This window comes from Pelophylax lessonae (assembly GCF_965119305.1).
Source record: "Pelophylax lessonae genome assembly, chromosome: 13".
Lineage (NCBI taxonomy): Eukaryota > Metazoa > Chordata > Amphibia > Anura > Ranidae > Pelophylax > Pelophylax lessonae.
In genome coordinates, this window is record NC_138780.1 from 54,654,362 (window position 1) to 54,675,431 (window position 21,070).

Sequence of the window (21,070 nt, forward strand, 5' to 3'; positions counted from 1 at the left end):
AAAAAAAAGATGGTTCACTTTGTCCATGCATCAATTACAGGGGCCCTAACGCCATCACCGTGAAAAACCAATACCCTCTCCCTTTAATTTCAGAACTCTTTGACAGACTTGGGGGTTCTCATGTTTACACTAAATTGGATCTTAGAGGGGGCCTACAATTTAATAGGAATCTGGGAAGGAGACGAGTGGAAGACTGCCTTTAACACCAGAGACGGACATTATGAATATCCTGCGATGCCCTTTGGCCTATTTAATGCCCCAGCTGTCTTCCAAAACGTTGTCAATGAGATCTTTTGGGACCTTTTATATGTCTGTGTTATTGTATACCTGGATGATATTCTTATTTTCTCTCCAGACTTACACACCCATCGTCTCCATGTGAAAGCTGTGCTGCAGCGACTGTGGGACAATTGTCTCTATGCCAAGTTGGAGAAGTGCCTAAACAAAAGTTCCATTCCTGGGCTACATAATCACGTAAAAAAATTAAAAATAATAATAATAAACCGAATACGTGCTATAACACACAAATTTACATATATTAATAAAAGAGTCCCAAAGTCCTTGAGTCTCTGTATAATTCCAAAGTTTATATAAAATGTTTGTGAAATCCACTATGTGAAGGTGAACATCCGCTAGTTGTACAAACTGCTTACCAGAAAGCTTCAGATAATACGCCCAATGTAAGGGTTTCGCACCCAAGAACTCCAAAGGGATATCCTATGATCAGTTTCCACTGTGTAACAGGTCTTGTAGCTTATGATGACAAATAAATGATATAGGATCCCATAGCGTAAAACTGATATGTGATAAACTATACAGTGTGAAAGGAAGGTTTCTCTAGATGGTGAAATAATAACCACACCAAAAGTGCAAGGACCAGTACCTATAGTGCAATCTGCTTACCAGATTACCATAATAAATCGCCAGATATAGTGTATGTGAACACCAAAATATCTCCAAGAAAGCAATGCCTCCACCGATAACACTAACTGGGTGGGAGGAGCAAGCAGCAGCAACTGCGAACAGCGAGGGAGCTGTGTGGAGGAGAGCCGTGTGGAGGAGAGCCGCGGGTGACACGTGCGTGGGAGCCGCACTAGGACACCAGAAGCCGGCGAGCAGCGAGGGAGCTGTGTGGAGGAGAGCCGTGTGGAGGAGAGCCGCGGGTGACACGTGCGGGGGAGCCGCACTAGGACACCAGAAGCCGGCGCGGGAGCAGAGGTGCGGGTGCAGAGGACCTCAGGGACCGGGACAGAGAGCGGCGGCTGCAGGACCGGGACAGAGAGCGGTTGCGGGACCGGGAAAGAGAGGGACCGGGGCTGAAGAGCGGCGGCTGCGGCGGAGGACGGACACCGCACAGTATTGAGGAGGAGAGTGTTCCAGGAAGCAGGGGAGGAGGAGCGGCGACTGGTGAGTATCTCTGCGGCTGTGTGACTGTGCTCTGAGACCAATTGAGACCTGTGACTGACTTACCACATAATGACCTGTGACTGACTGACCGTGCTCTGCGACTGATAGCGTTTTGGGGACTGACTGACCGTGCTCTGTGACTGATAGTGATCTGTGACTGATCGACCGTGCTCTGCGACCGATAGCGATCTGTGACTGACCGACTGGCTCTGCGACTGATAGAGATCTGTGACCGAATGACCGTGCTTGCGACTGACAGACTGCTCTGCGACTGACAGACTGCTCTACGACCGACAGACAGCTCTGTGACCGACCGACGGTGCTCTGCGACTGACCGACGGTGATCTGCGACTGACCAACGGTGCTCTGTGACTGACCGACCAGTGAGTATCTTAGCGACTGGTGAGTATCTTTACGACTGGTGAGTATCTGGTGAGTATCTGCGACTGGTAAGTATCTTTGCGACTGGTGAGTATCTTTGCGACTGGTGAGTATCTTCCGACTGGTGAGTATCTTTGCGACTGGTGAGTATCTTGCGACTGGTGAGTATCTTTGCGACTGGTGAGTATCCTTGCGTCTGTTAGTATCTTTGCGACTGGTAAGTATCTTTGCGTCTGTTAGTATCTTTGCGACTGGTGAGTATCTTAGTGACTGGTTAGTAGATTAGCGACTGGTGATTACCCCAGGTTTAGTACCAGGGGAGATAGAGGTAGTGTAGGTAAGGAAGAGCAGGTCGTTAACATTATCCCCATAGAGTAGTGGGTAATAATGTCCGACAGGATTGGGGATGCCACTCAGTGCACTTCTTGCTGCATGTATGCGTTCCTTGATGAACCAATCGAGGACGAATACTGCTGTGCAAGATGTGAGCGACTTGTTGCTCTGGAATACCAGATCCTGGATCTAGAGAACACAGTGGCAAGACTGCGTCGCATCAACAACCTGGAAAGGAGCTTGGACATGACCCACCAGGCGCTGGCAGGGGCCAGCATAGAGGAGGGAGGAATAGAGGAGACGCAAGCAGCAGAGGTACGCAGCTGGGTGACTGTTAGGAATGTTAGTGGGAGGAGTGTCAGGGAGGCCAGTCCTGAGTTGGAGCACCCTAACAAATTTGCCGAGTTGCAGGTTGAGGGGGATATCAACTCAGGGGTGGCAGAGCTGGAGCATGCACCCTCCCCCAGCTGCCAGGGGAGGGGCGGTTCCAGAAAGAAGGGGGGCCGTAAGTCAGGAAAGGTTAGACAGGTTGTGGTAGTTGGGGACTCAATTATCAAGAGGACAGAGAGGGCAATCTGTAAAAAAGATCTCGGTAACCGAACAGTATGTTGTTTACCGGGCGCCCGCGTTCATATAGTTACATAGTTACATAGTAGGTGAGGTTGAATAAAGACAATAGTCCATCCAGTTCAACCTGTGTAGGTGTGTTTGGCTGTAATCATCTCACATACCCCTGAATGTTCTGATCCTTGAGATGTACATCTAATAGTCTTTTGAAAGCCACCATACTACCCGCAGAAACCACCTCTTGTGGTAGAGAATTCCACAATCTTGTAGCCCTAACAGTAAAGAACCCCCTACGCTGCCTGAGATTAAAACGCTTCTCCTCTAATCGCATTGTATGCCCCCGAGTCCTCATGCAATCCCTTCAACTGAACAGCTTTTTTTCTAAGCTGAGATCCCCATTGAGATATTTAAAAATTGCTATCATGTCCCCCCTCAAGCGTCTCTTCTCCAGGGAGAATACATAAAGCGATTTCAGACGCTCTTCATAATTAATGTCCTCCAATCCCCTAATTAGTTTAGTTGCCCTTCTCTGGACTCTCTCCAGCTCCAACACATCCCTCCTGAGAACTGGACAGAATACTTACTCCAGATGCGGTCAGACCAGAGTTTTATAAAGTGGTAGGATTATAGTTTTATCTCTGGAATACATCCCTTTCTTTATGCATGCTAATATTCTGCCGGCTTTGGCAGCTGCCGCTTGACATTGCATGCTATTGCTTAGTCTATCCTCTACCAAGACTCCCAGATCTTTCTCCATTTTTGATTCCCCCAAAGGTTCCCCCCCTAAAGTGTATTGTGCTTTTATGTTTTTAGTCCCCAAGTGCAAAACCTTACACTTCTCCACATTAAACCTCATTTGCCATGTCGTTTCCCACTCTGTTATTTTGTCCAGGTCATTCTGTAGGATATCTGCTTCATGCTGAGCAGTTATTGCCCTGCCCAATTTTGTGTCATCTGCAAAAACTGATATCGAACTACTGATCCCGTCCTCAATGCTGTTTATGAATAAATTGAACAAGGTTGGTCCCAGGACTGAGCCTTGGGGGACCTCACTTTCCACCTCAGACCAGTCTGAGTATGCGCTATTTATTACCACCCTTTGGACACGCCCTTTTAGCCAGTTCCGTATCTAAGAGCAAACCTTGCGGTCGATGCCTGCAGACCTTATTTTATAAATTAAGCGCTTGTGGGGAACTGTATCAAACGCCTTAGCGAAATCCAGGTATACCACATCCACTCTTCTCCCCCTATCTAGCTCACAGCTCACCTCCTCGTGGAATGTTAAGAGATTGGTTTGAGAAGAACGCCCATTTGTAAACCTGTGCTGATTACTGCTGATGATGTTGCTGCACTGACTTAGCAGTTGTGGGTGTCGCCTGCTTCACCTGATTGTTAATATACCTTCCTTCCTTCCTGCTACTTCCTGTCCAGCCTCCCATGTGTCTCCCTAATTAAATCCCAGTCAGACCAGTTTCTGGTTGCTTGAGCAACACTTGTTCCTGAGCCCTTCCATGTTATTATTCATACCTGACTTCTCGTGGACTAATCTCTTGTGTACTGACTCGGCTAGTTCTACTGATTATGTTTGTCTGCTGCCTGCACTGACCTAGGCTCGCTATCTGGCTCTACTTTTGCTCCATCCATCCATCCATGCCTGCACTGTCTCTTTGGGAACTCTCCTCGCGAGAAGGGTGAACCTGGGGGTCCTGACCTAGGGTCAGCACGCAGCTAAGTCCAAACTCCCGTGAGGGGTTCCCTGGTGGAACTCCGGTTGGTCCTTAGATTCCACGCCCTTGGGGATCCCGTGTCACCCTCTCCCCTGTGGGCTCCCATCCATAGAACCGTGACAGGCACCTCATGGTAAAGAACTCTCTGAGAATTTGAAAAAAGAATTGTTCCTCTACATAAAGATGGCCTAGGCTATAAGAAGATTGCCAAGACCCTGAAACTGAGCTGGAGCACTGTGGCCAAGACCATACAGCGGTTTACCAGGACAAGCCTCATCATGGTCGATCAAAGACGTTGAGTGCACGTGCTCAGCGTCCTATCCAGAGGTTGTCTTTTGGAAATAGGCATATGAGTGCTGCCAGCATTGCTGCAGAGGTTGAAGGGGTGGGGGGGTCAGCCTGTCAGTGCTCAGACCATATTCCTCATACTGCATCAAATTGGTCTGCATGGCTGTCATCCCAGAAGGAAGCTTCTTATAAAGATGATGCACAAAAAAGCCCGCAAACAGTTTTCTGGAGACAAGCAGACTAAGGACATGGGTTACTGGAACCATGTCCTGTGGTCTGATGAGACCAAGATAAACTTATTTGGTTCAGATGGTGTCAAGCGTGTTTGGTGGCAACCAGGTGAGGAGTACAAAGACAAGTGTGTCTTGTCTACAGTCAAGCATGGTGGTGGGAGTGTCATGGTCTGGAGATGCATTATAACTGCCGGCACTGGGGAGCTACAGTTCATTGAGGGAACCATGAATGCCAATACGTACTGTGACATACTGAAGCAGGGCATGATCCCCTCCCTTTGGAGACTGGGCCGCAGGGCAGTATTCCAACATGATAATGACCACAAACACACCACCAAGATGACCACTGCCTTGCTAAAGAAGCTGAGGGTAAAGGTGATAGACTGGCCAAGCATGTCTCCAGACCTAAACCCTATTGAGCAACTGTGGGGCATCCTCCTACGGAATGTGGAGGAGCGTAAGGTCTCTAACATCCACCAACTCCATGATGTCTTCATGGAGGAGTGGAAGAGGACTCCAGTGGCAACCTGTGAAACTCTGGTGAACTCCATGCCCAAGTGGGTTAAGGCAGTCTTGGGAAATATTGGTGGCCACACAAAATATTGACACTTCGGGCTCAATTTAGACATTTTCACTTTTTTTTCCCAGTGGTTTAGACATTAATGGCTGTGTGTTGAGTTGTTTTGAGGGGACAGCAAATTTACACTGTTATACAAGCTGTACACTCACTGCTTTACGTTGTATCATTGTGTCATTTCTTCAGTCACATGAAATGCTATAAGAAAATATTTACATAAATGCGAAGGATGTACTCACTTTTGTGAGATACTGTATGTGTATATATATATATATATATATATATATATATATATAATGTTTTACCTCTGACATATTTAACTACCAAAACTGTTATTAAGCACTAAATATTTCATCCAAACTCTAAATGATGTATCTGTTACTTTGAAAAGCCAGTACAAAGAAAAATAGTAGTGACAAAGCATATGTGGGTACAATAATTTTTTGTATATGCTGAAAAATTATTTAAGTATTGTTTAACTAGAGGCAGAATATGACTGTGTTCTTTGCTTACATGTTATTTTTTTGCTAAAGGATGTCTTTTTTCCCATTTCAGAAACTTATAAATTATGGCCTAGATGCCCAGGCCGAATCTGACAGCAGCAGCAGCATGCAACCGTTAACATAACATTAATTCTATGATTATATTTCATTACCTATTTGTTCCATGTAACTGGGCATGCAAGGGGTGTTCAGGGGAGCCCACATACTTTGGGTGTTTCTCTTATTGATTTGAACTTGGAAGGTATGACCTAAATGTCCAGGCCACATTTAGCAGTGACAGCCCAATGTATAAAATTCAAAATACTAAAATACTAGCAACATACAGAGCCATATATAATTCTTACCCCCCCCCCCCACCAGCTACATCACCAAACTCATCTCGAAATATCACCCAAACTTCTCCTTCTTAAACCTCCTGTTCTCCAGCTCCCTCATTACTTTCACTGATGCACACCTCCATGACTTCAAATTGTCCACCTTTAAGCCAGCCTAGTACATATCTAATTTGTCCACCTTTAAGCCTAGTACACATGTAAAGTCTTTTTTGTACTTTTTTTGTTCAACCCGGTGGCCTGAATGAAAAAAAGTAACAGATTGCCATAATAACACATGCAACATTAATTTGGCGATCTTTTCTGCCGTGCATTTGTGTTCGGACAGGGGGACTGCCCCCCTGTCCGAACACACTGATCAGCGCTCGCAGGCATTGATTGTGAGCGCTGATCAGATGCTGTTTTTTCTAGCATTTCCCTTCGACAAAAGCCGGTCATTAGTCATTACACCAGCTTCTGTCAGAAAGACAGCTGTACATACTGACTGAATGTCAGCCGGTTCCTGTTGAGCCTGCAGACACTGGTGGAAATTTGGGCAGTCTTTTAAAACCCAAGGCAGCCTATCCTGCCTCCATCTTAAAACTGTACTCCTACTTTCTTTATTAGCTCATCCCTTATGAAAAGGCTATTTACTTTTGTATCACCTGCCCCTCCCTTTTTTGATTGCATGCTCCCAAGAGCAGGGCCCTCCTAATCCTTGTGTATCAAACTGCATTGTAACTGTACTGTGCTTCTTTATATTTAAAGCCCTCCAAAAACTGTTGCCAGTATATAAATCCTGTAAAATAATAAATATGATTTCCACTTTAAAAATGTATTGAAAAATTCCTGCTTGACATGTGATCTTTTTTAAAGCCATATACACAAGTGGGGGGAAATATTTCATGCTCAGGGCAGCTTATTTTATAACTGTCAAGATGTAATAAGCAAATATCTTTGTTATATTGGAAATGTAGAAAGTGTTTTTTTTTTTTTTTTTGTAGGTTCCTCTGATCCCTGGGTTTTCTTGGATAAAACCGTGCATTTCCACATTGGATATTGTATATATTGGTTTGCGTGATATTGATGCAGCTGAACAGTAAGTTTGATAATAGTAAACTATGATTTAAGAAAAATGTAAGTGGCCTGCATTACGGCTGGCCATACAATTTACAATTTTCCTTTATATATAGTGGGTTGCAATCCACACCTGGCAGAGTTCCAGTCCTTGCGAGACCCCAAGCTGGACTAGATGGACTGCGTGCGGTGTGGTGTGCGGAGGAGGGGGGCTGGACGGGGAGGACTGGGAGGATATGTGGGATCTCCCGTTTAAGTCCCTCATAGCAACTAGGGATGTTTTGATTCAAGTTAAGATACTGCACAGGATTTATTATACTCCACAGCGGTTGCACCGTATCTATCCTAGTGTTTCGGCTTCCTGTTGGAGATGCTCTTGTGAATTTGCGGGTTTCTCCCACATTTTTTGGGAATGCCCTCAGATTGACTCTTACTGGCGGGAGGTGACCTAATTAATTTCAAGCTTGACCACTGGGACGATCCCTTTAACAATTAGCCTTCTTGGATCTGCTGGCGTCTGCTAGAGCAACGCGCACCCTGATTGGTATCCTATTATTCTGTGCCAGAAAGGCGATTGTCTTTAATTGGAAATCAGAACTCCCTCTGACCCTTAACTTCTGGAAACAACTTGTCAACACTGGTGCCATTGTACAAGGCGACGTATATATATTCAGGGGTTGCCCTAAGAAATACGAAAAGGTCTGGCATCTATGGATTGCCTCTGATTTAACGTTGGAAGACCAGGATCCTGTAGGTTAAAATCCTTCGATCATGAAGACATTTACCTGGTAGAAAATCCAATTTAGTGTATCTGGCAGTGGTGGGTGGAGCTTGGGTGTGGGACCCTCCTAACACTGAGCTAAGGTGTCGGGCCGGTCGTGTGGTGGGAGAACGGGGGAGGGGAAAAGCAGACTCCTTATAATATAAAACATATATCTTTCTTCTTTATCATACGGTTGCTGAGAAATGAGCAGAATGCATGTCTGGGGGTCTCATTTTCTGACCTCCAGCTACTTTTGTGTAGATTTGTAGTATTAGATGTTTGTTGTTATGGTTGTCTCAAGTTGGGGTATGCCCCACAGGCTTTGTTTTGTAAACTATGTTTTGCAATAAAAAGAAGTTTAAAAAAAAACCTGGAGAGATAGAGAACAGGTATCTGCAGTGGCAGGTGTCCAGTCAGGGGACCCTGAAGGGATTGACCTGGTGCAGGTTGCTGCTACCCTGTATAGGCCCCCAAACTCAACAAGCAAAAGAGTTTCTGCAAAGAAAAAGGGACATGTTTTCAGGGTTGCCTGGTCTCACCAACGTCATCGAGCATGACATTGTAACTGAGCCCAATGTAAAAATCCTGTTAAAGCCTTATCATATCCCAGAAGTTCATAGGTGGCAGTGTCGGAAGAGGTGAAAAGAATGCTTGAGCTTGAGGTCATTGAAGAGTCGCAGAGTGAGTGGTCAGGTCCAATCGTGTTGGTACCTAAACCCAACGACACTCTTCGCTTCTGTAAGGACTTTAGAAAACTTAATGAAGTCTCCAAGTTTGATGCCTATCCCATTCCGAGCTAATTGAGAGGTTGGGACCAGCCAGGTATATCACCACGCTGGACCTCACAAAGAGTACTGGCAGATTCCCATAACCAAGGAAGCCAGAGAGAAAACCGCCTTCTCCACCCCGGAAGGCCACCAATTGGTCTACACTCTGCCCCCGCCACATTCCAACGGGCCATGGATAAAACTTTGTGTCCACAACTATGATATGCTTCCGTCTATTTAGATGACATAGTCATTTTCAGCACTGATTGGGAGTCTCATCTTTCCCAGATTCAGGCAGTCGTAGACTCCTTGAGAAGAGCAGGGTTCACCATCAATCCAGAGAAGTGTGCAATTGGGATGGAGGAATCCAAGTATCTAGGGTACATTGTGGGTAGAGGGCTGGTAAAACCTCAAAGGAGTAAGGCAGAAGCCATACAGGACTGGCCTCATCCCCTAACCCAAAAACAGGCTAGAGTATTTTTGGCCATAGTTGGCTACTACCGGAGGTTTGTCCCCAGTGCTGCACCGTTGACTGACTTGACCAAAGACAGAAAGTCAGTGATGATAAAGTGCAATGCTGATGCCGAAGAAGCTTTTCAGAAGCTTAAGGCGGCATTGTGCCAACATCCGGTGCTCATAGCTGCAGATTTTGCTAGGGATTTTGTAGTGCAGACAGATGCTTCAAGTGAAGGGTTAGGGGCAGTCCTGTCTCAAGAGATCAAAGGGGAAGAGCACCCTGTAGTTTTCCTGAGTAGAAAGCTGACAACAGCGGAGAGAAACTACGCTGTGGTGGAGTGGGAGTGTCTTGCCATCAATTGGGCTTTGGACTCTCTGATAGTTTCTCCTGGGTTTGCCTGGTTTCAGACCATGTCCTCTTAACCTGGATGAGACAAAACAAGCAAACCAATGCCAGGGTGACCAGGTGGTTCCTTTCTCTCCAGAAGTTCAATTTCACGGTAGAGCACAGACCCAAAAGCACAGACCCGGGAGACAGCATCAGAATGAGGATGCCCTCTCCTGAGTCATTTTGTATTGTGCCTCCAACACCGTTTAGGGAGAGGTGGGATATGTACAGGATGCCAAGGTTGGGTCCTGGACAGGTGCTGTACAGCATCAATATTTGGATTGTGGTCCCTTTAAGGGAAGTGTGGTAGTACTCAGGGGGTCACCCAGGAGGGGTGAGGAATTCCCGGGAATAGCCTGAATCAGGAGAGGACTGACTCGCAGTTCTCCCTGTGTTAATAAAGAGATATTTGTGACCCAGAGATTCAGAAGTGATATTCTGGGGGGAAGGGGTCTCCACCTCTGACAACAGGGATTCCAGCACACACAGGGTTAAGAACCTCCAGGAAGCAGCTCTTAAAAGGGAGGAAGTAGTGATAGGTGTGTTGGTGAGGAGGAGTTGGTGAAAACACCTGTCTTGGAGAGCTGTGAGTCTGCTGGAGGCTGAAAAACAGAATTTAACAAGGACTGTTAAAAACCTAAAAACCTTGGGGTGAAAATCCATCTACAAATTGTATGTGCCTTTTTTGCTTTTACTTTGTGCTGAAGACATGCAGACTTTATTTTGTATTTTGGTGCTTGTGTGCTGCTGGAAGCCGTATTTTGTTTTGCCTGCTGAATAAAAGCCTTTTTGTTTAAAGTTTATCGTTTTTTTGCGCTCAGCCCTGTGGAGCCACAATCCACAATCCCCCCAAACTTTACAATATATATTTACATATATTATTTACAGTTGGACTCCAGTATTTCATTTAAAATCGAAAAACAAGTGCTGCGCTATGAACGAAGGGAGTGTCAGAATGCTCTAACACAAGGTGCTACATCACAACTGTATGGGTCTGTGCACAAAATAAAGTGCAAAATGCGCGTGTGTAGCACAATTCTCAGCCGTTTTGCCGGATATGGGTCCGCCTGGGTTACCGCTAGCAACAACAGCACACAAGTGTGAGCACTGAGACAATGACCAGTCCAGTATCTTTGGGTTTTTGTATTTATTTTGTAACTTAGATGGGAGAAGGGCTGAGTGGGATACTCCTTTGGCTCAACTATGCACAAATTGCTAGGGACAAATGAAAAATGCAGATTAACGCTGGTTAACGCTGGCCTGCTGCCTGTTAACGCTGAACTGACTTCTGACTGCTTTACTGGATAAAGAAGTGCTCTTTAAGCTCCCTTAAGCACTCCTTGCTGAGGTAGCTACTTGTATACTCTGCTGCACTGCTGAACACTTCAGGGCCCGCACCGGCGCCCCCTTCCACTCTCTAATCTTCAGGGCTTAGACTCTGGCACTCCCTTTATAAGCCTTCTCTTCTGGTAAGCTGGCTCCCGAATCCCTTTTGACCTTCTGGAGTTGTCCCCTCTCCTAGGCAGACCCCTGGGCAGTTTTAAGTACTCACAACACTGTTTTTCCTGGAAACTTCTGCCCAGCAGCTCCACTCAGTCCACAGCACTCTGGATCCCTCTCTGCAGCCCAGCTCAACCTTCGTCCTCTAGGCCGACCGCCCAGGACACCTTCTCTAGCTCTGACAGGAGGAGAGACAACTGTCAGCCTCCTCCTGGGACTCTGCTTCCTGCCAAAGACCTTCTGTCATGTGCTCATCTCAGACTTATACCCCATCCCAGAATGCATTGCGGCAGACTCTGCCCACTGAGATAGATATAAGCCTCAGGGCGCTATTGGCCAGGTTTCCTCCATTGCCCAACAAGAGCCCCCATTGGACACAGTGGGGAGACTCCCCAGACTCAACAGACACCCCTGGAAACACATGACAGCCTAGCTGAATGATCAGGCTCCCCAGATAAGCAAACAGGGCCATAAAAATGCTTTTTCCTAGCACCTACCTAGGAAGGTGCTACATCCACCCCCCCACCAAAAATGAGCCATGTCCCCAATGGCTCTAAGGCAGCCGCTTCCTACAAAAAAATCTGCCAAGAAATCAGGAGTATCCCACAAACTTGGAAAGGGGGAAAAGGGAAGAAACTAATGTACAAATAAATTAGGTGCAAAAATATATAAAGAAATCTCTGTACTGTACACATACATGGATCTGTAAAGTGCATGAAAGGATGCACCCCCCACCAAACAAACTCTGTTTCATGGGGATTTAGCAAATTTACATATCCTGATTATCTACCTCTACTGTGAGCCCACCTTTAGAGAAAAAGGAAAGTTAGTCACGGTTCACATACATCTATTACAGGACTAACTACCTGAACAGTCGAGCGAGAAGACCCTCCTTGCAAGGGCGACCTTCTCAATCCATTCCCTAAATCCTCTGCTATTCAGTGCTTGACACGCCTGGTCCAATCTCCCCCTTCTCCTGGGGGATTCCGTGCCCTAACCCTGGCTACCTATTTGCAGAGTCATTTGGGGAAGACAATTACAGCATCTTCCTGCTGTCTCTCACAATACTCCTCCTTTTGGAAACAGGGCTAACCACTGGAGCCTGAGTGGCCTGTAGTCCTGCTGAGTCAGGGTAATGCAAAGGGTCTTGCAGAGCAACCCCCACCAGACTTCCTGGATGCACCGCCCATCACTGCGGCGGCCACCTGTTTCTTTTCATCTAATTGAAAACTCAGAAGTCTCTCCAAACAACATTTGTAATCCGAGAGATCCTGGCCCATTGGCCCAAGAGATCTGTTAAGGTGAAGTTCCTTTTTTTTAGGACCCTGGCCTGGTGGCCCAAAGGTTCTGTAGAACAGAAGTAACGACTTAACCGGAACACTAACTGTGAAACTCAGCATATTATATTTTTTTTCTCTGTGATGGCTAGCCAGCCTTATTGGTATAGTCTTTGTGTGAAGAAATTGACTTCCTTAAATATAGTACTTTGGGTGGGGGATCCTGACAAGGGCTCCCTGTCTGTCCCCCACTCAGATGGACCAAGCCTGGCCCAACCCGTCCGGACAACGAACTTCCACCCGATCAATGTATATAGATTGTCCATATAGCCACTGTGTCTTTACAGCATTGAATTTTTCTTTGAGGTCAGTTCTGGGTAAGTCTCGAAAGGGCTTGGGGACAAACAGAAAATCCCAAATGGCTTCATCACACCAGAAGTCTCTTTTTGCATCAATATTTAACATGACCTCCCTAGGAGCATACGGATAATCGTATCCATACTCCATTGCTACCTTGCATTGCATCCATCTTTGCATCTGTGAGAGTCTGGGGAGGGTCTTCCTATTACCCCTCCCAGGCAAAGAAAAAGGGGTCTCCTCTCTTCTATTCAGGGAGCTGTACGCCTCATTCTGATCCCGAGCCTGGGCAGAGTTTGTGGGTGGGGTTAGGTCTGGGACCCTTTTCGTGTAGGCCTCACAGAACCCCAATTTTTGGGCAAGGTCCCCTCTCTCAATGGACTCCTGAGTCTCTCTATCGAGTGCAGTGACAACATCAGGACCTGGTGAGCTGCTCCCAGCTTCAGAACCCCAGTCCCATTCTGTCTCATCTTCGGATCTCCAATCATCAACTCCCTCCTCTTAAGATCTACAGTATATTTGTATTGAAAGTAGGGAGACCCAACATTAATGACCCCAGACTCTACCTCACTATTCAGAGTGGTTGGTAAGGCCTTGATGGCCGCGAGCCACTTCGGCTGAGATATAGGAATAGGGGCAGTCCTTGTCTTTGGTGCGGCAGATTCCGGTGCATCCTCTAGCCACCTCCCGGCCTGCTGGACTGGCATGCACCCTCTTCCCAGTGACTGAGTCCCCCATACTGACAAAGCTGAACCACTGTCAGACTGCATGGCCTCCAACTTCATCAGCACTCTGATCATGCCCCTCCCGCCTCCGCGGAGGAACCTGAACTCCGTGCCTGTCACCTCCCAAAAAAGAGCCCCGACTCCCAAGCCACACACATCTGCCTGGGCCAGCCTTCACTCTTCTCCGCCCACAGCAGCAGGTAGCCACAATGCCCACACTGACTCCACGCTTGCACCTTCATAGTGACTCTCGCACATACCGTGCCAAAGTACTCCCGTCCTTCTCCTGGGCACAGCGCCAGTCTTCCTTCAGGAACCATCCGTATGCCTGTGTCCCATACGAAAGTGGGGCTCGGCTTCCCGGTCTGCTCCTGGATCTGCCCAGCAGGTTCTCCGTCAGTGGGTGAAGCGATCATGGCTGCGCACTTCTCTTTTCCAAACATCTCCATGGTGCTTCTCCTCGCACGTGTCTCCCTCTTAGCCACACCCGAAGGGGGGGAGCGTTATATTGGCTCCCCTAATCAACTCCAGAATCTGCTTAACCATTGTGTTATGCTGCCCCCTACACGAGTAGGACACTAGGCAGGAAAAAGCTTTACCATGCCTATGGGGCAGTCCCAGGGGAAATACTCCCACACACTGTTATAGGCATTCAGTTTTTTTTCTGCCTAGTTAGGAGTAAGGTCCTAGTTCCTTGCTGGGATCTCTGGTCCTAGCATTTTTCCTTTTTAAATGGAATTTTTTCCTCTTTTATTATATTCTGTTCCTGTGAGAAATACAGTCAATTGCTGGACTGGGCGATGGACTGGATACTCTAGATTCTTAAGGTCTCACAAGTTCGGCCAGCGACCTCGCACAGACCTCAGCTCCATGCTAGGTCGGTCACAACATAGCCTCATTGGACGGGGCTAGTCTGCGAGTTAAGCATCTTGCAAGGGCGCATACGACCTGCTCCCGGCCCAGTGTGTCACAGTGTGCCTTTTGGCCCCCAGCACCCCCATTCCGATGGTGCAGTGGTCTGCCCGGAACGGTGCTCACCCGGTTCCATGGTGTGGTAAGTAGTGCCCCCCCCTCCCCTGGTGGTCTTTTGGGGTGAACGTGGGCCCCTCCCTGGCACGGACGGACCTCCGGACTCCCCTCCCTTCCCCCCAGCCATTCTAAACGGTCATTGTGGGTCTTTCGCAATATGGGTCTAAACGCAATATGTCCGCGCCTAATCGCTTCGCTAGACGGTATCCCTTTGAAGAGTCCCTGTTAAAAAAAGTGGATAGTCCCACCTGTGGTGCATTCTCAGGTTTTCAGGCTAAATAAATCAAATCTAATTCCGGTGGAGGAGTCTCTGGCTTTTAAAAGACCCCTTTGACAGGAGAGCTGAGACTTTGGTTCGCCACATGTTTACTGTGGCCAGTTTGATCCTTAGGCCGGTGTTCACCATAGCATTGGTGTACCAGACTTTAACGGAGTGGGCAAAGCTTTTGCGCCAGGATCTGGAGGAACAACAGCTTCATCCTGCCCTTGCAGAGCTGGCAGACCAGTTGGTCCAGGGGTTGCAGTTTGTCTGTGATGCCTCTCTGGATGTGGTCCCCTTAGTTTCTAGGCCATGACAGCAGTGGTCCTTCAGCGCATGATGACAGGCCTTATCTGTTCTCCTCCTTGTGGGGGATTGCCTGTCTGCCATCTTGGGCTGGTATGTCACCAATGCTTGAATGTGTCTATGCGGCTGCAGACCTGGAGTTCGTGCGGACACTGCGGTAATTTGTTGGTGCAGGTGGTGCTGAGTGAAAGTCAGCCCAGGAAGCTGTGTGTGATCTGGGAGACAGGCTTTACTCAAGAAGCATGGGCGTCCATGAGGATCCCTGTAGGCAGAGGAAGGGGAAATCTGCGAGCATTGCCAGAGCTGGGGGGCCGGTAGTGCAGACATACACTGCCATTTGCCAGACAAGGAAGACTCACACCTCGGTGGTGAAGTGCACCCAGATGATTCAGGACGTGTTGCGGGCCAGGATAAGGGCAAGTTACACCTTCACGAGCAGGACCGACTTCTATCAAGGCAGAGGGGAATCAGTGGGCTCCTGGGAAGAGGGTCTCCAGTGTGACGATTGAAGGGGAGGCTGGAGTCATTGAAACAGGGTCCCCCAGCTTTCAGCATTGGTTTGGATCCTTGGAAGAAGGGATAGATGTCTGGAAGTCTGAGGAAGAGACAGTGGGACTGGGGAGCAGATGAAAGGAGCAGCTCTACAAGTCCCAGTTTACCTGTTGAGGAGACAAGGGATTTGGTGGTATGCATGCAGTGTGCCAGAAATTTGGGTTTCTCTGAGGCCTATGCTACACGGGCTTCATATTTGTCCCCACCTCGTACCGACACCGGGGCTCGGGATCAAAACGAGGCCTATGCAAGAGGAAACCAAGAAACCCTCCCCAGGTTCTCAAGATGCCAGTGTCTGATTCAGAGGAAGGTGGACCTGGAGTATGGGTATGACTACCCCTATGCTCCTCAGGAGATCATGTTGTAGGTCGAGGCCAGAAGAGAGGAGTGGTGCAGTGATGCGATTTGGAAGCTCCTCTATAGTCCCAAGCCATACTGGAACAAATAAAGGCCTGAACTATGGGACACCTTCTGCTCTGTGAAAACCAACTGGAACCTGGGGCCGGCCATCTACATAGACCGTGTAGAGGTTCGCCACCCAAACGGGACAGACCAGGCCTGATCTGTTCGTGTTCAAGATTCTGAAGGGAGGTCAATCCGGATCCATCATCCTGATCATTACTGCTAAGGATGTAGGATCCCACCCCTGCAGAGATACCATTGCAAGGCTGTTTAGCCTGGGAGTTCTTTGAAGAAAAAGAGGGGCTGGAGAGCCCAGAGTTCAAGTGCAGAGTTCAAGTGCAGAGTTCAAGTTTTTGTTGCCTGTTGCTAGGGCCAAAGACTTATTCCCAAATACCCCTTTCCCTTCTATCCTTGCAAAAGGGATCGGGAAGTCAGCAAAACTGCTACCATTGGGTAGTACCACCAAAGATTGCCAACCCTCTAACACTGAACGGACTTTATGTTCAAGAGAACTTAAGTAATCACTTAAAGTCATGTTTCAGTTATCATCAGAAGTCAGTTTCACTACATGTTCTATCAAGATCCCTTGGGCCATCGGGCCAGGATTATTTAATGGAACAAGTTAATGAACACATTGCAAAGAGATTTGCACTATCGGGCCAAGGAAAAAAGTACAGAAGAGGGTCTCTTCACAAAGATACTTTGTTCAAAGGACACTTTGCCAAGATCCTGGTGGGCCAGTGGGCCAGTTGGAGAAACTTTGTGCAAGTTACTACCTCAGGAGAGCAGATAGTGGCTTGAAGTCTTTTCAGAGAAGGGGATGCCAGAGTGAGGGGCCCCTTGAACAGAATCCTAACACTCATAAGTTTGCTCAGGCTTTAGCAAAATAGCTTGTTGCAGATAAAAGACATGTTGCCTCAGTGTTACAGAAGGAAAGGACACTGTGAACACCAGTCGCATATCTTGGTTCTGAACTTGTGAGTCTGACTGTGATAGGAGGAGAGTCAGTGCCCTAGTGCTGAGACAGGACTGTGCCTATCATCTAGTCACTAAGGACAGTTCACAAAGATTAGATAGTTAGCATGGTAGGGTTTAACTGTTACCTGTTTCAGGAGTAACAGTGAAACGCCGAGTCAAGTGTGTCCGGAGGGGACAGAAATGGAAGAAGATCTCTATGTGAATGTCCAGTCAGGAACAATGTGGTGAGAAAGTCGCCTCTGAGGAGAGGACAGTCTCACTGGTGTAAATAGTTGTGCATTAACCCATGCTTGACCTAAATTCCTTTGCAGGCTTGCTTTGGATTTCTGGCTAGGCCCTCCACCATTTTATGCAATGTACATATTGTAATTAGTTAGCTAGACAGGATAATGTTCTTTACCTGTCCAAGCAGATTTTTGTTTGGCGGGGATGCATTGATTTAAATGCACCTACTGTGTGTAAATAACCTTGTGAATATTTGTACAGTAGATATATATATTTTTTTTCACGTAATTTATTGTCTACCGGCCACATATGGGGTATGCCCCATGGCCTTGTACAGTTGTTATTTCCCTTTTCCCCCTTTCCAGGTTTGTGGGATACTCCATAGAAATTTTTGGTGAAAGAATTTTTGTAGGGCGGCTGCTCAGAGCCAGTGAGGACATGGCTCAGTTTGGCGGGGGGTGAATGTAGCACCCTCCTATGTAGGTGTTAGTGAGAGAGTACAGTTTTTGGCTCTGTCTGCCTATCAGAGGAGCAGCAGGGAAATCTATATTGCTTTCTGCCTACCAGAGAGCAGGATCCATGAGTTAGGTCTGCTCAGTGTGTTCAGTGTGTGGGTCTAGATAGTGTTTTCACACTGGTCTAATAAAGAGGCATGTTGGACAGTGGAAGGAAACCTGACCAATGAGTACACAGGCTTTGATACAGCCCCAGTGATTGGTAGAGACTGGCTGTCTCTGTGCATTATGGGATACTGTATAAAAGCCAGGAGCACATGTGTTGCGGGGTGTTTGGCTGTTGAGCAGAGTCCCGGAGGAAAGGTGGCAGCTGTCTCCTCCTCTGCAGCAGTGGCACGTGGTCACAGGCAGTCGGCCTGGGGACCAGAGGAAGGGAACTGAACCCAGAGGTCCAGGAGAACTGATTGGACGGGTAGAGACCTTCGAAAAACAGTATTGTGAAGACAGGGGATCGTGTCTAGGGGCCTGACCTGAGGGGGGCCTCCCCGGTGTAGGATAGTCAGTGTGATGAGTGAAAGGGGATACTAGGCAGGTATCCTGAAGATAATCTACCTAACTAAGTTGTTTGAGCTGTGACAGCTTTTATAGGAAAGGAGCGGGGATTACCCAGAGGCACCGCCCCTTCTGACGTTACATCAGTAATTTATTCCCTGCACCAGCGCAGTGCATTGTGGGGCGCTCGTGACGTCAGATTCCTATAAAAGAGCTGTCACAGCTCAAACGGCTCATTAAACAGGAGGCATGTGAAGAGGCTGGAGCGGTTTTTTTTTTCCCCCTATTTTTCAGGTGCAGCGGCAGGCGACGTGAATGACGATGGATTTACATCGGGGGACACTATTTTTTAATTTTTTAATAAAGGACATGTCAAAAACTGGCTTTTGTCTTTTTTTGTACACTTTTTTGGTGAATGGGTAGGGGTACAATGTACACAATATCCATTCACATGGGGGGGGGGAGTGGGATCTGAGCGCCCCCTTGTTAAAGGGGGCTTCCAGATTCCGATAAGCCCCCCACCAGCAGAGTCCAAAAACCACAGCCCAGGGTTGCCTGGAAGAGGCCCTGGTCCCCATCAACATGGGGAGCACCCTCCCCATGTTGAGGGCAAGCAGCCAGGTTTGGTTCATGAGGGGGGGCGCATGCTCGTCCTCCCCCCATCATGGCCAACCAGGCTGCTTGCTCAGATAAGGGTCTGGTATGGGAATGTGGAGGGACCCCACGCCGTGTTTTTTTCTTTTTTTTTTAATACTGTCATAGGGTTCCCCTTAGCCACTTAAATACAGGGCACTTTCACCCCCTTCCTGCCTAGACCAATTTTCATACAATACACTTCAGTGGCCTCACTACAATCACAGCACTAAACTGACTGCAGTACACTGTGTAACCTAAAGCCCCGTACACACGCACAGATCGTCGTCATACAAATGTTCGTCTTTTCTCCCCGGGATGTCGGTGTCTGTTGAAAAGTGCAAAGACAGCACAAGGACAGCACAAGAATTTTGTCCGCAGACTTCAGCTGACTGCAGAAGTGATGTCATGTAATGGTTAACTTTCCCTGTGTTTTTTATTTTCTGAGCATGCCCAGTCTTGCAAATCTGCGGTCTGTCGGCTGATTTCTGTACTGACAGGCGAACAATCGTCCGTTCTGGTGTCCGCAGACAAAAATTTTCATGTTTGCAAGAAAGACTCTTGTCCGCGGATTGTGTGCAGACAGCTGTCGGAGGCACCATACTAACACGCGTACAATCGGCAGATCTTTCGTCCGCCGACGTTTGTATGACGACGATCTGTGCGTGTGTACGGGCCTTTAGAATCAGCCCTACACTACACTGCACTGCACGCACAATCCACTAACTACCTGCCTAATCTCACTCCTATCTCCCCTAACACACTAAACACGGCTGCCATGTAAGCAGCAGCTTTATATAGTGTGGGGCATGGACTTAGCCCCTGAAGCATGATTGGCTAAAGGCACCCTGCCTTTGGCCAATCACAGTTCTGACAGGACATTGTGCTTTGATTGGCCAAAGCATACAGGTCATCTGCATGCTTTGGCCAATCATCAGATCATTAGCAATTTATTCACTGCACCAGCGCAGCGCATTATGGAGTGCTCATCCGTGGGTGAACTTCCTGCCGAGCGCCCCATTTGTTTGTGTGTTCTGCGAATGCACGAATGTCCGATGTTCGAGTCGAACTTACGTTCGACTCGAACTCGAAGCTCATCCCTAACATGTTTTATACTTGCAGTGTTTTTAAAGAGTTGGGAAAATGTGCATGCATTGCAGACATGTACTAAATTTTGTTTTTGCCCAGGCAAACATTTTAAATCATGTCATTTATAGTATAGTTTAAAAAAGCCACATAATTCCACCATCGAAAAAAAACATCAAGCATCTGCTTGTTTCATCCACTAAAAGATTTTCCCTTCTAGTTAAAGAGCCGCTGAGTTGCTCCACTCCGTTAAGCAGCGAATCTATGAGCAGCTGATTCTGAGCTGAACAGGACAAATGTCAGTTGTTTTACATCCGTGCATGTTCAGTTTGTGTCCACATTTAGACCATGGACAGGGGTTGATTTGTGATGGCTCTATGGGTGTAAATGGACTCGTGTCCAATTCAACAGAAATAGGTCTGGAGAAACAGAAAAGGACACAGTCCTTTTGTTCTGTTTGTTTTTCCGCACCTAGACCGATTCGGCTCATAGAGCTTTATGCGGCTTCCAATCAGGTCTGCCTGAAAAACACATTAAATGTGTATTTGTCTCCCAGATTAACATTATGACACGAGAACAAGCAGGAGGTATACTTCAATTAAAATTAAGGCTATCTATCTAAAGCAATTTCATAGTAAAATAGTTAGTGAAATTTCACATTATTATATGCCATAGATCCCTAATAGTATTATGAACTTGCCGTTTCAGATTTATTCTGAAGAAATATGACATTACATACTATTCAATGAGGCAAATTGATTGCATTGGAATACAGAAAGTGATGGAAAGATCCTTTGACCAGCTATTGGGAAGGTATGTTTTTAAATAATGACTATATACCGATAGATACCCTTTGGCTGGGAAATGTATTCACATTAGAAGTCAGAAATGTTTGTGTGGTACAAATGTAGTACAAATAGTAGTGTAGTACAATTAAGCAATTAAGTTAATCTATT

At 47.1% G+C, this 21,070-nt stretch overlaps 1 protein-coding gene across 3 annotated transcripts in view; it reads left to right on the forward strand.

Annotated features, from left to right (window-relative positions):
* The window catches only part of ARG2 (arginase 2), a 300,598-nt gene that overhangs the window by 172,833 nt on the left and 106,695 nt on the right, over positions 1-21,070 (forward strand). For 2 of the 3 annotated variants that reach the window (XM_082275611.1, XM_082275610.1), the window contains exons 5-6: positions 7,332-7,426; positions 20,823-20,927. In XM_082275611.1, the coding sequence (XP_082131737.1) occupies positions 7,332-7,426; positions 20,823-20,927 (200 nt within the window). The remainder of the gene's footprint in view (positions 1-7,331; positions 7,427-20,822; positions 20,928-21,070) is intronic. The other variant, XM_082275612.1, reaches the window with a different exon arrangement.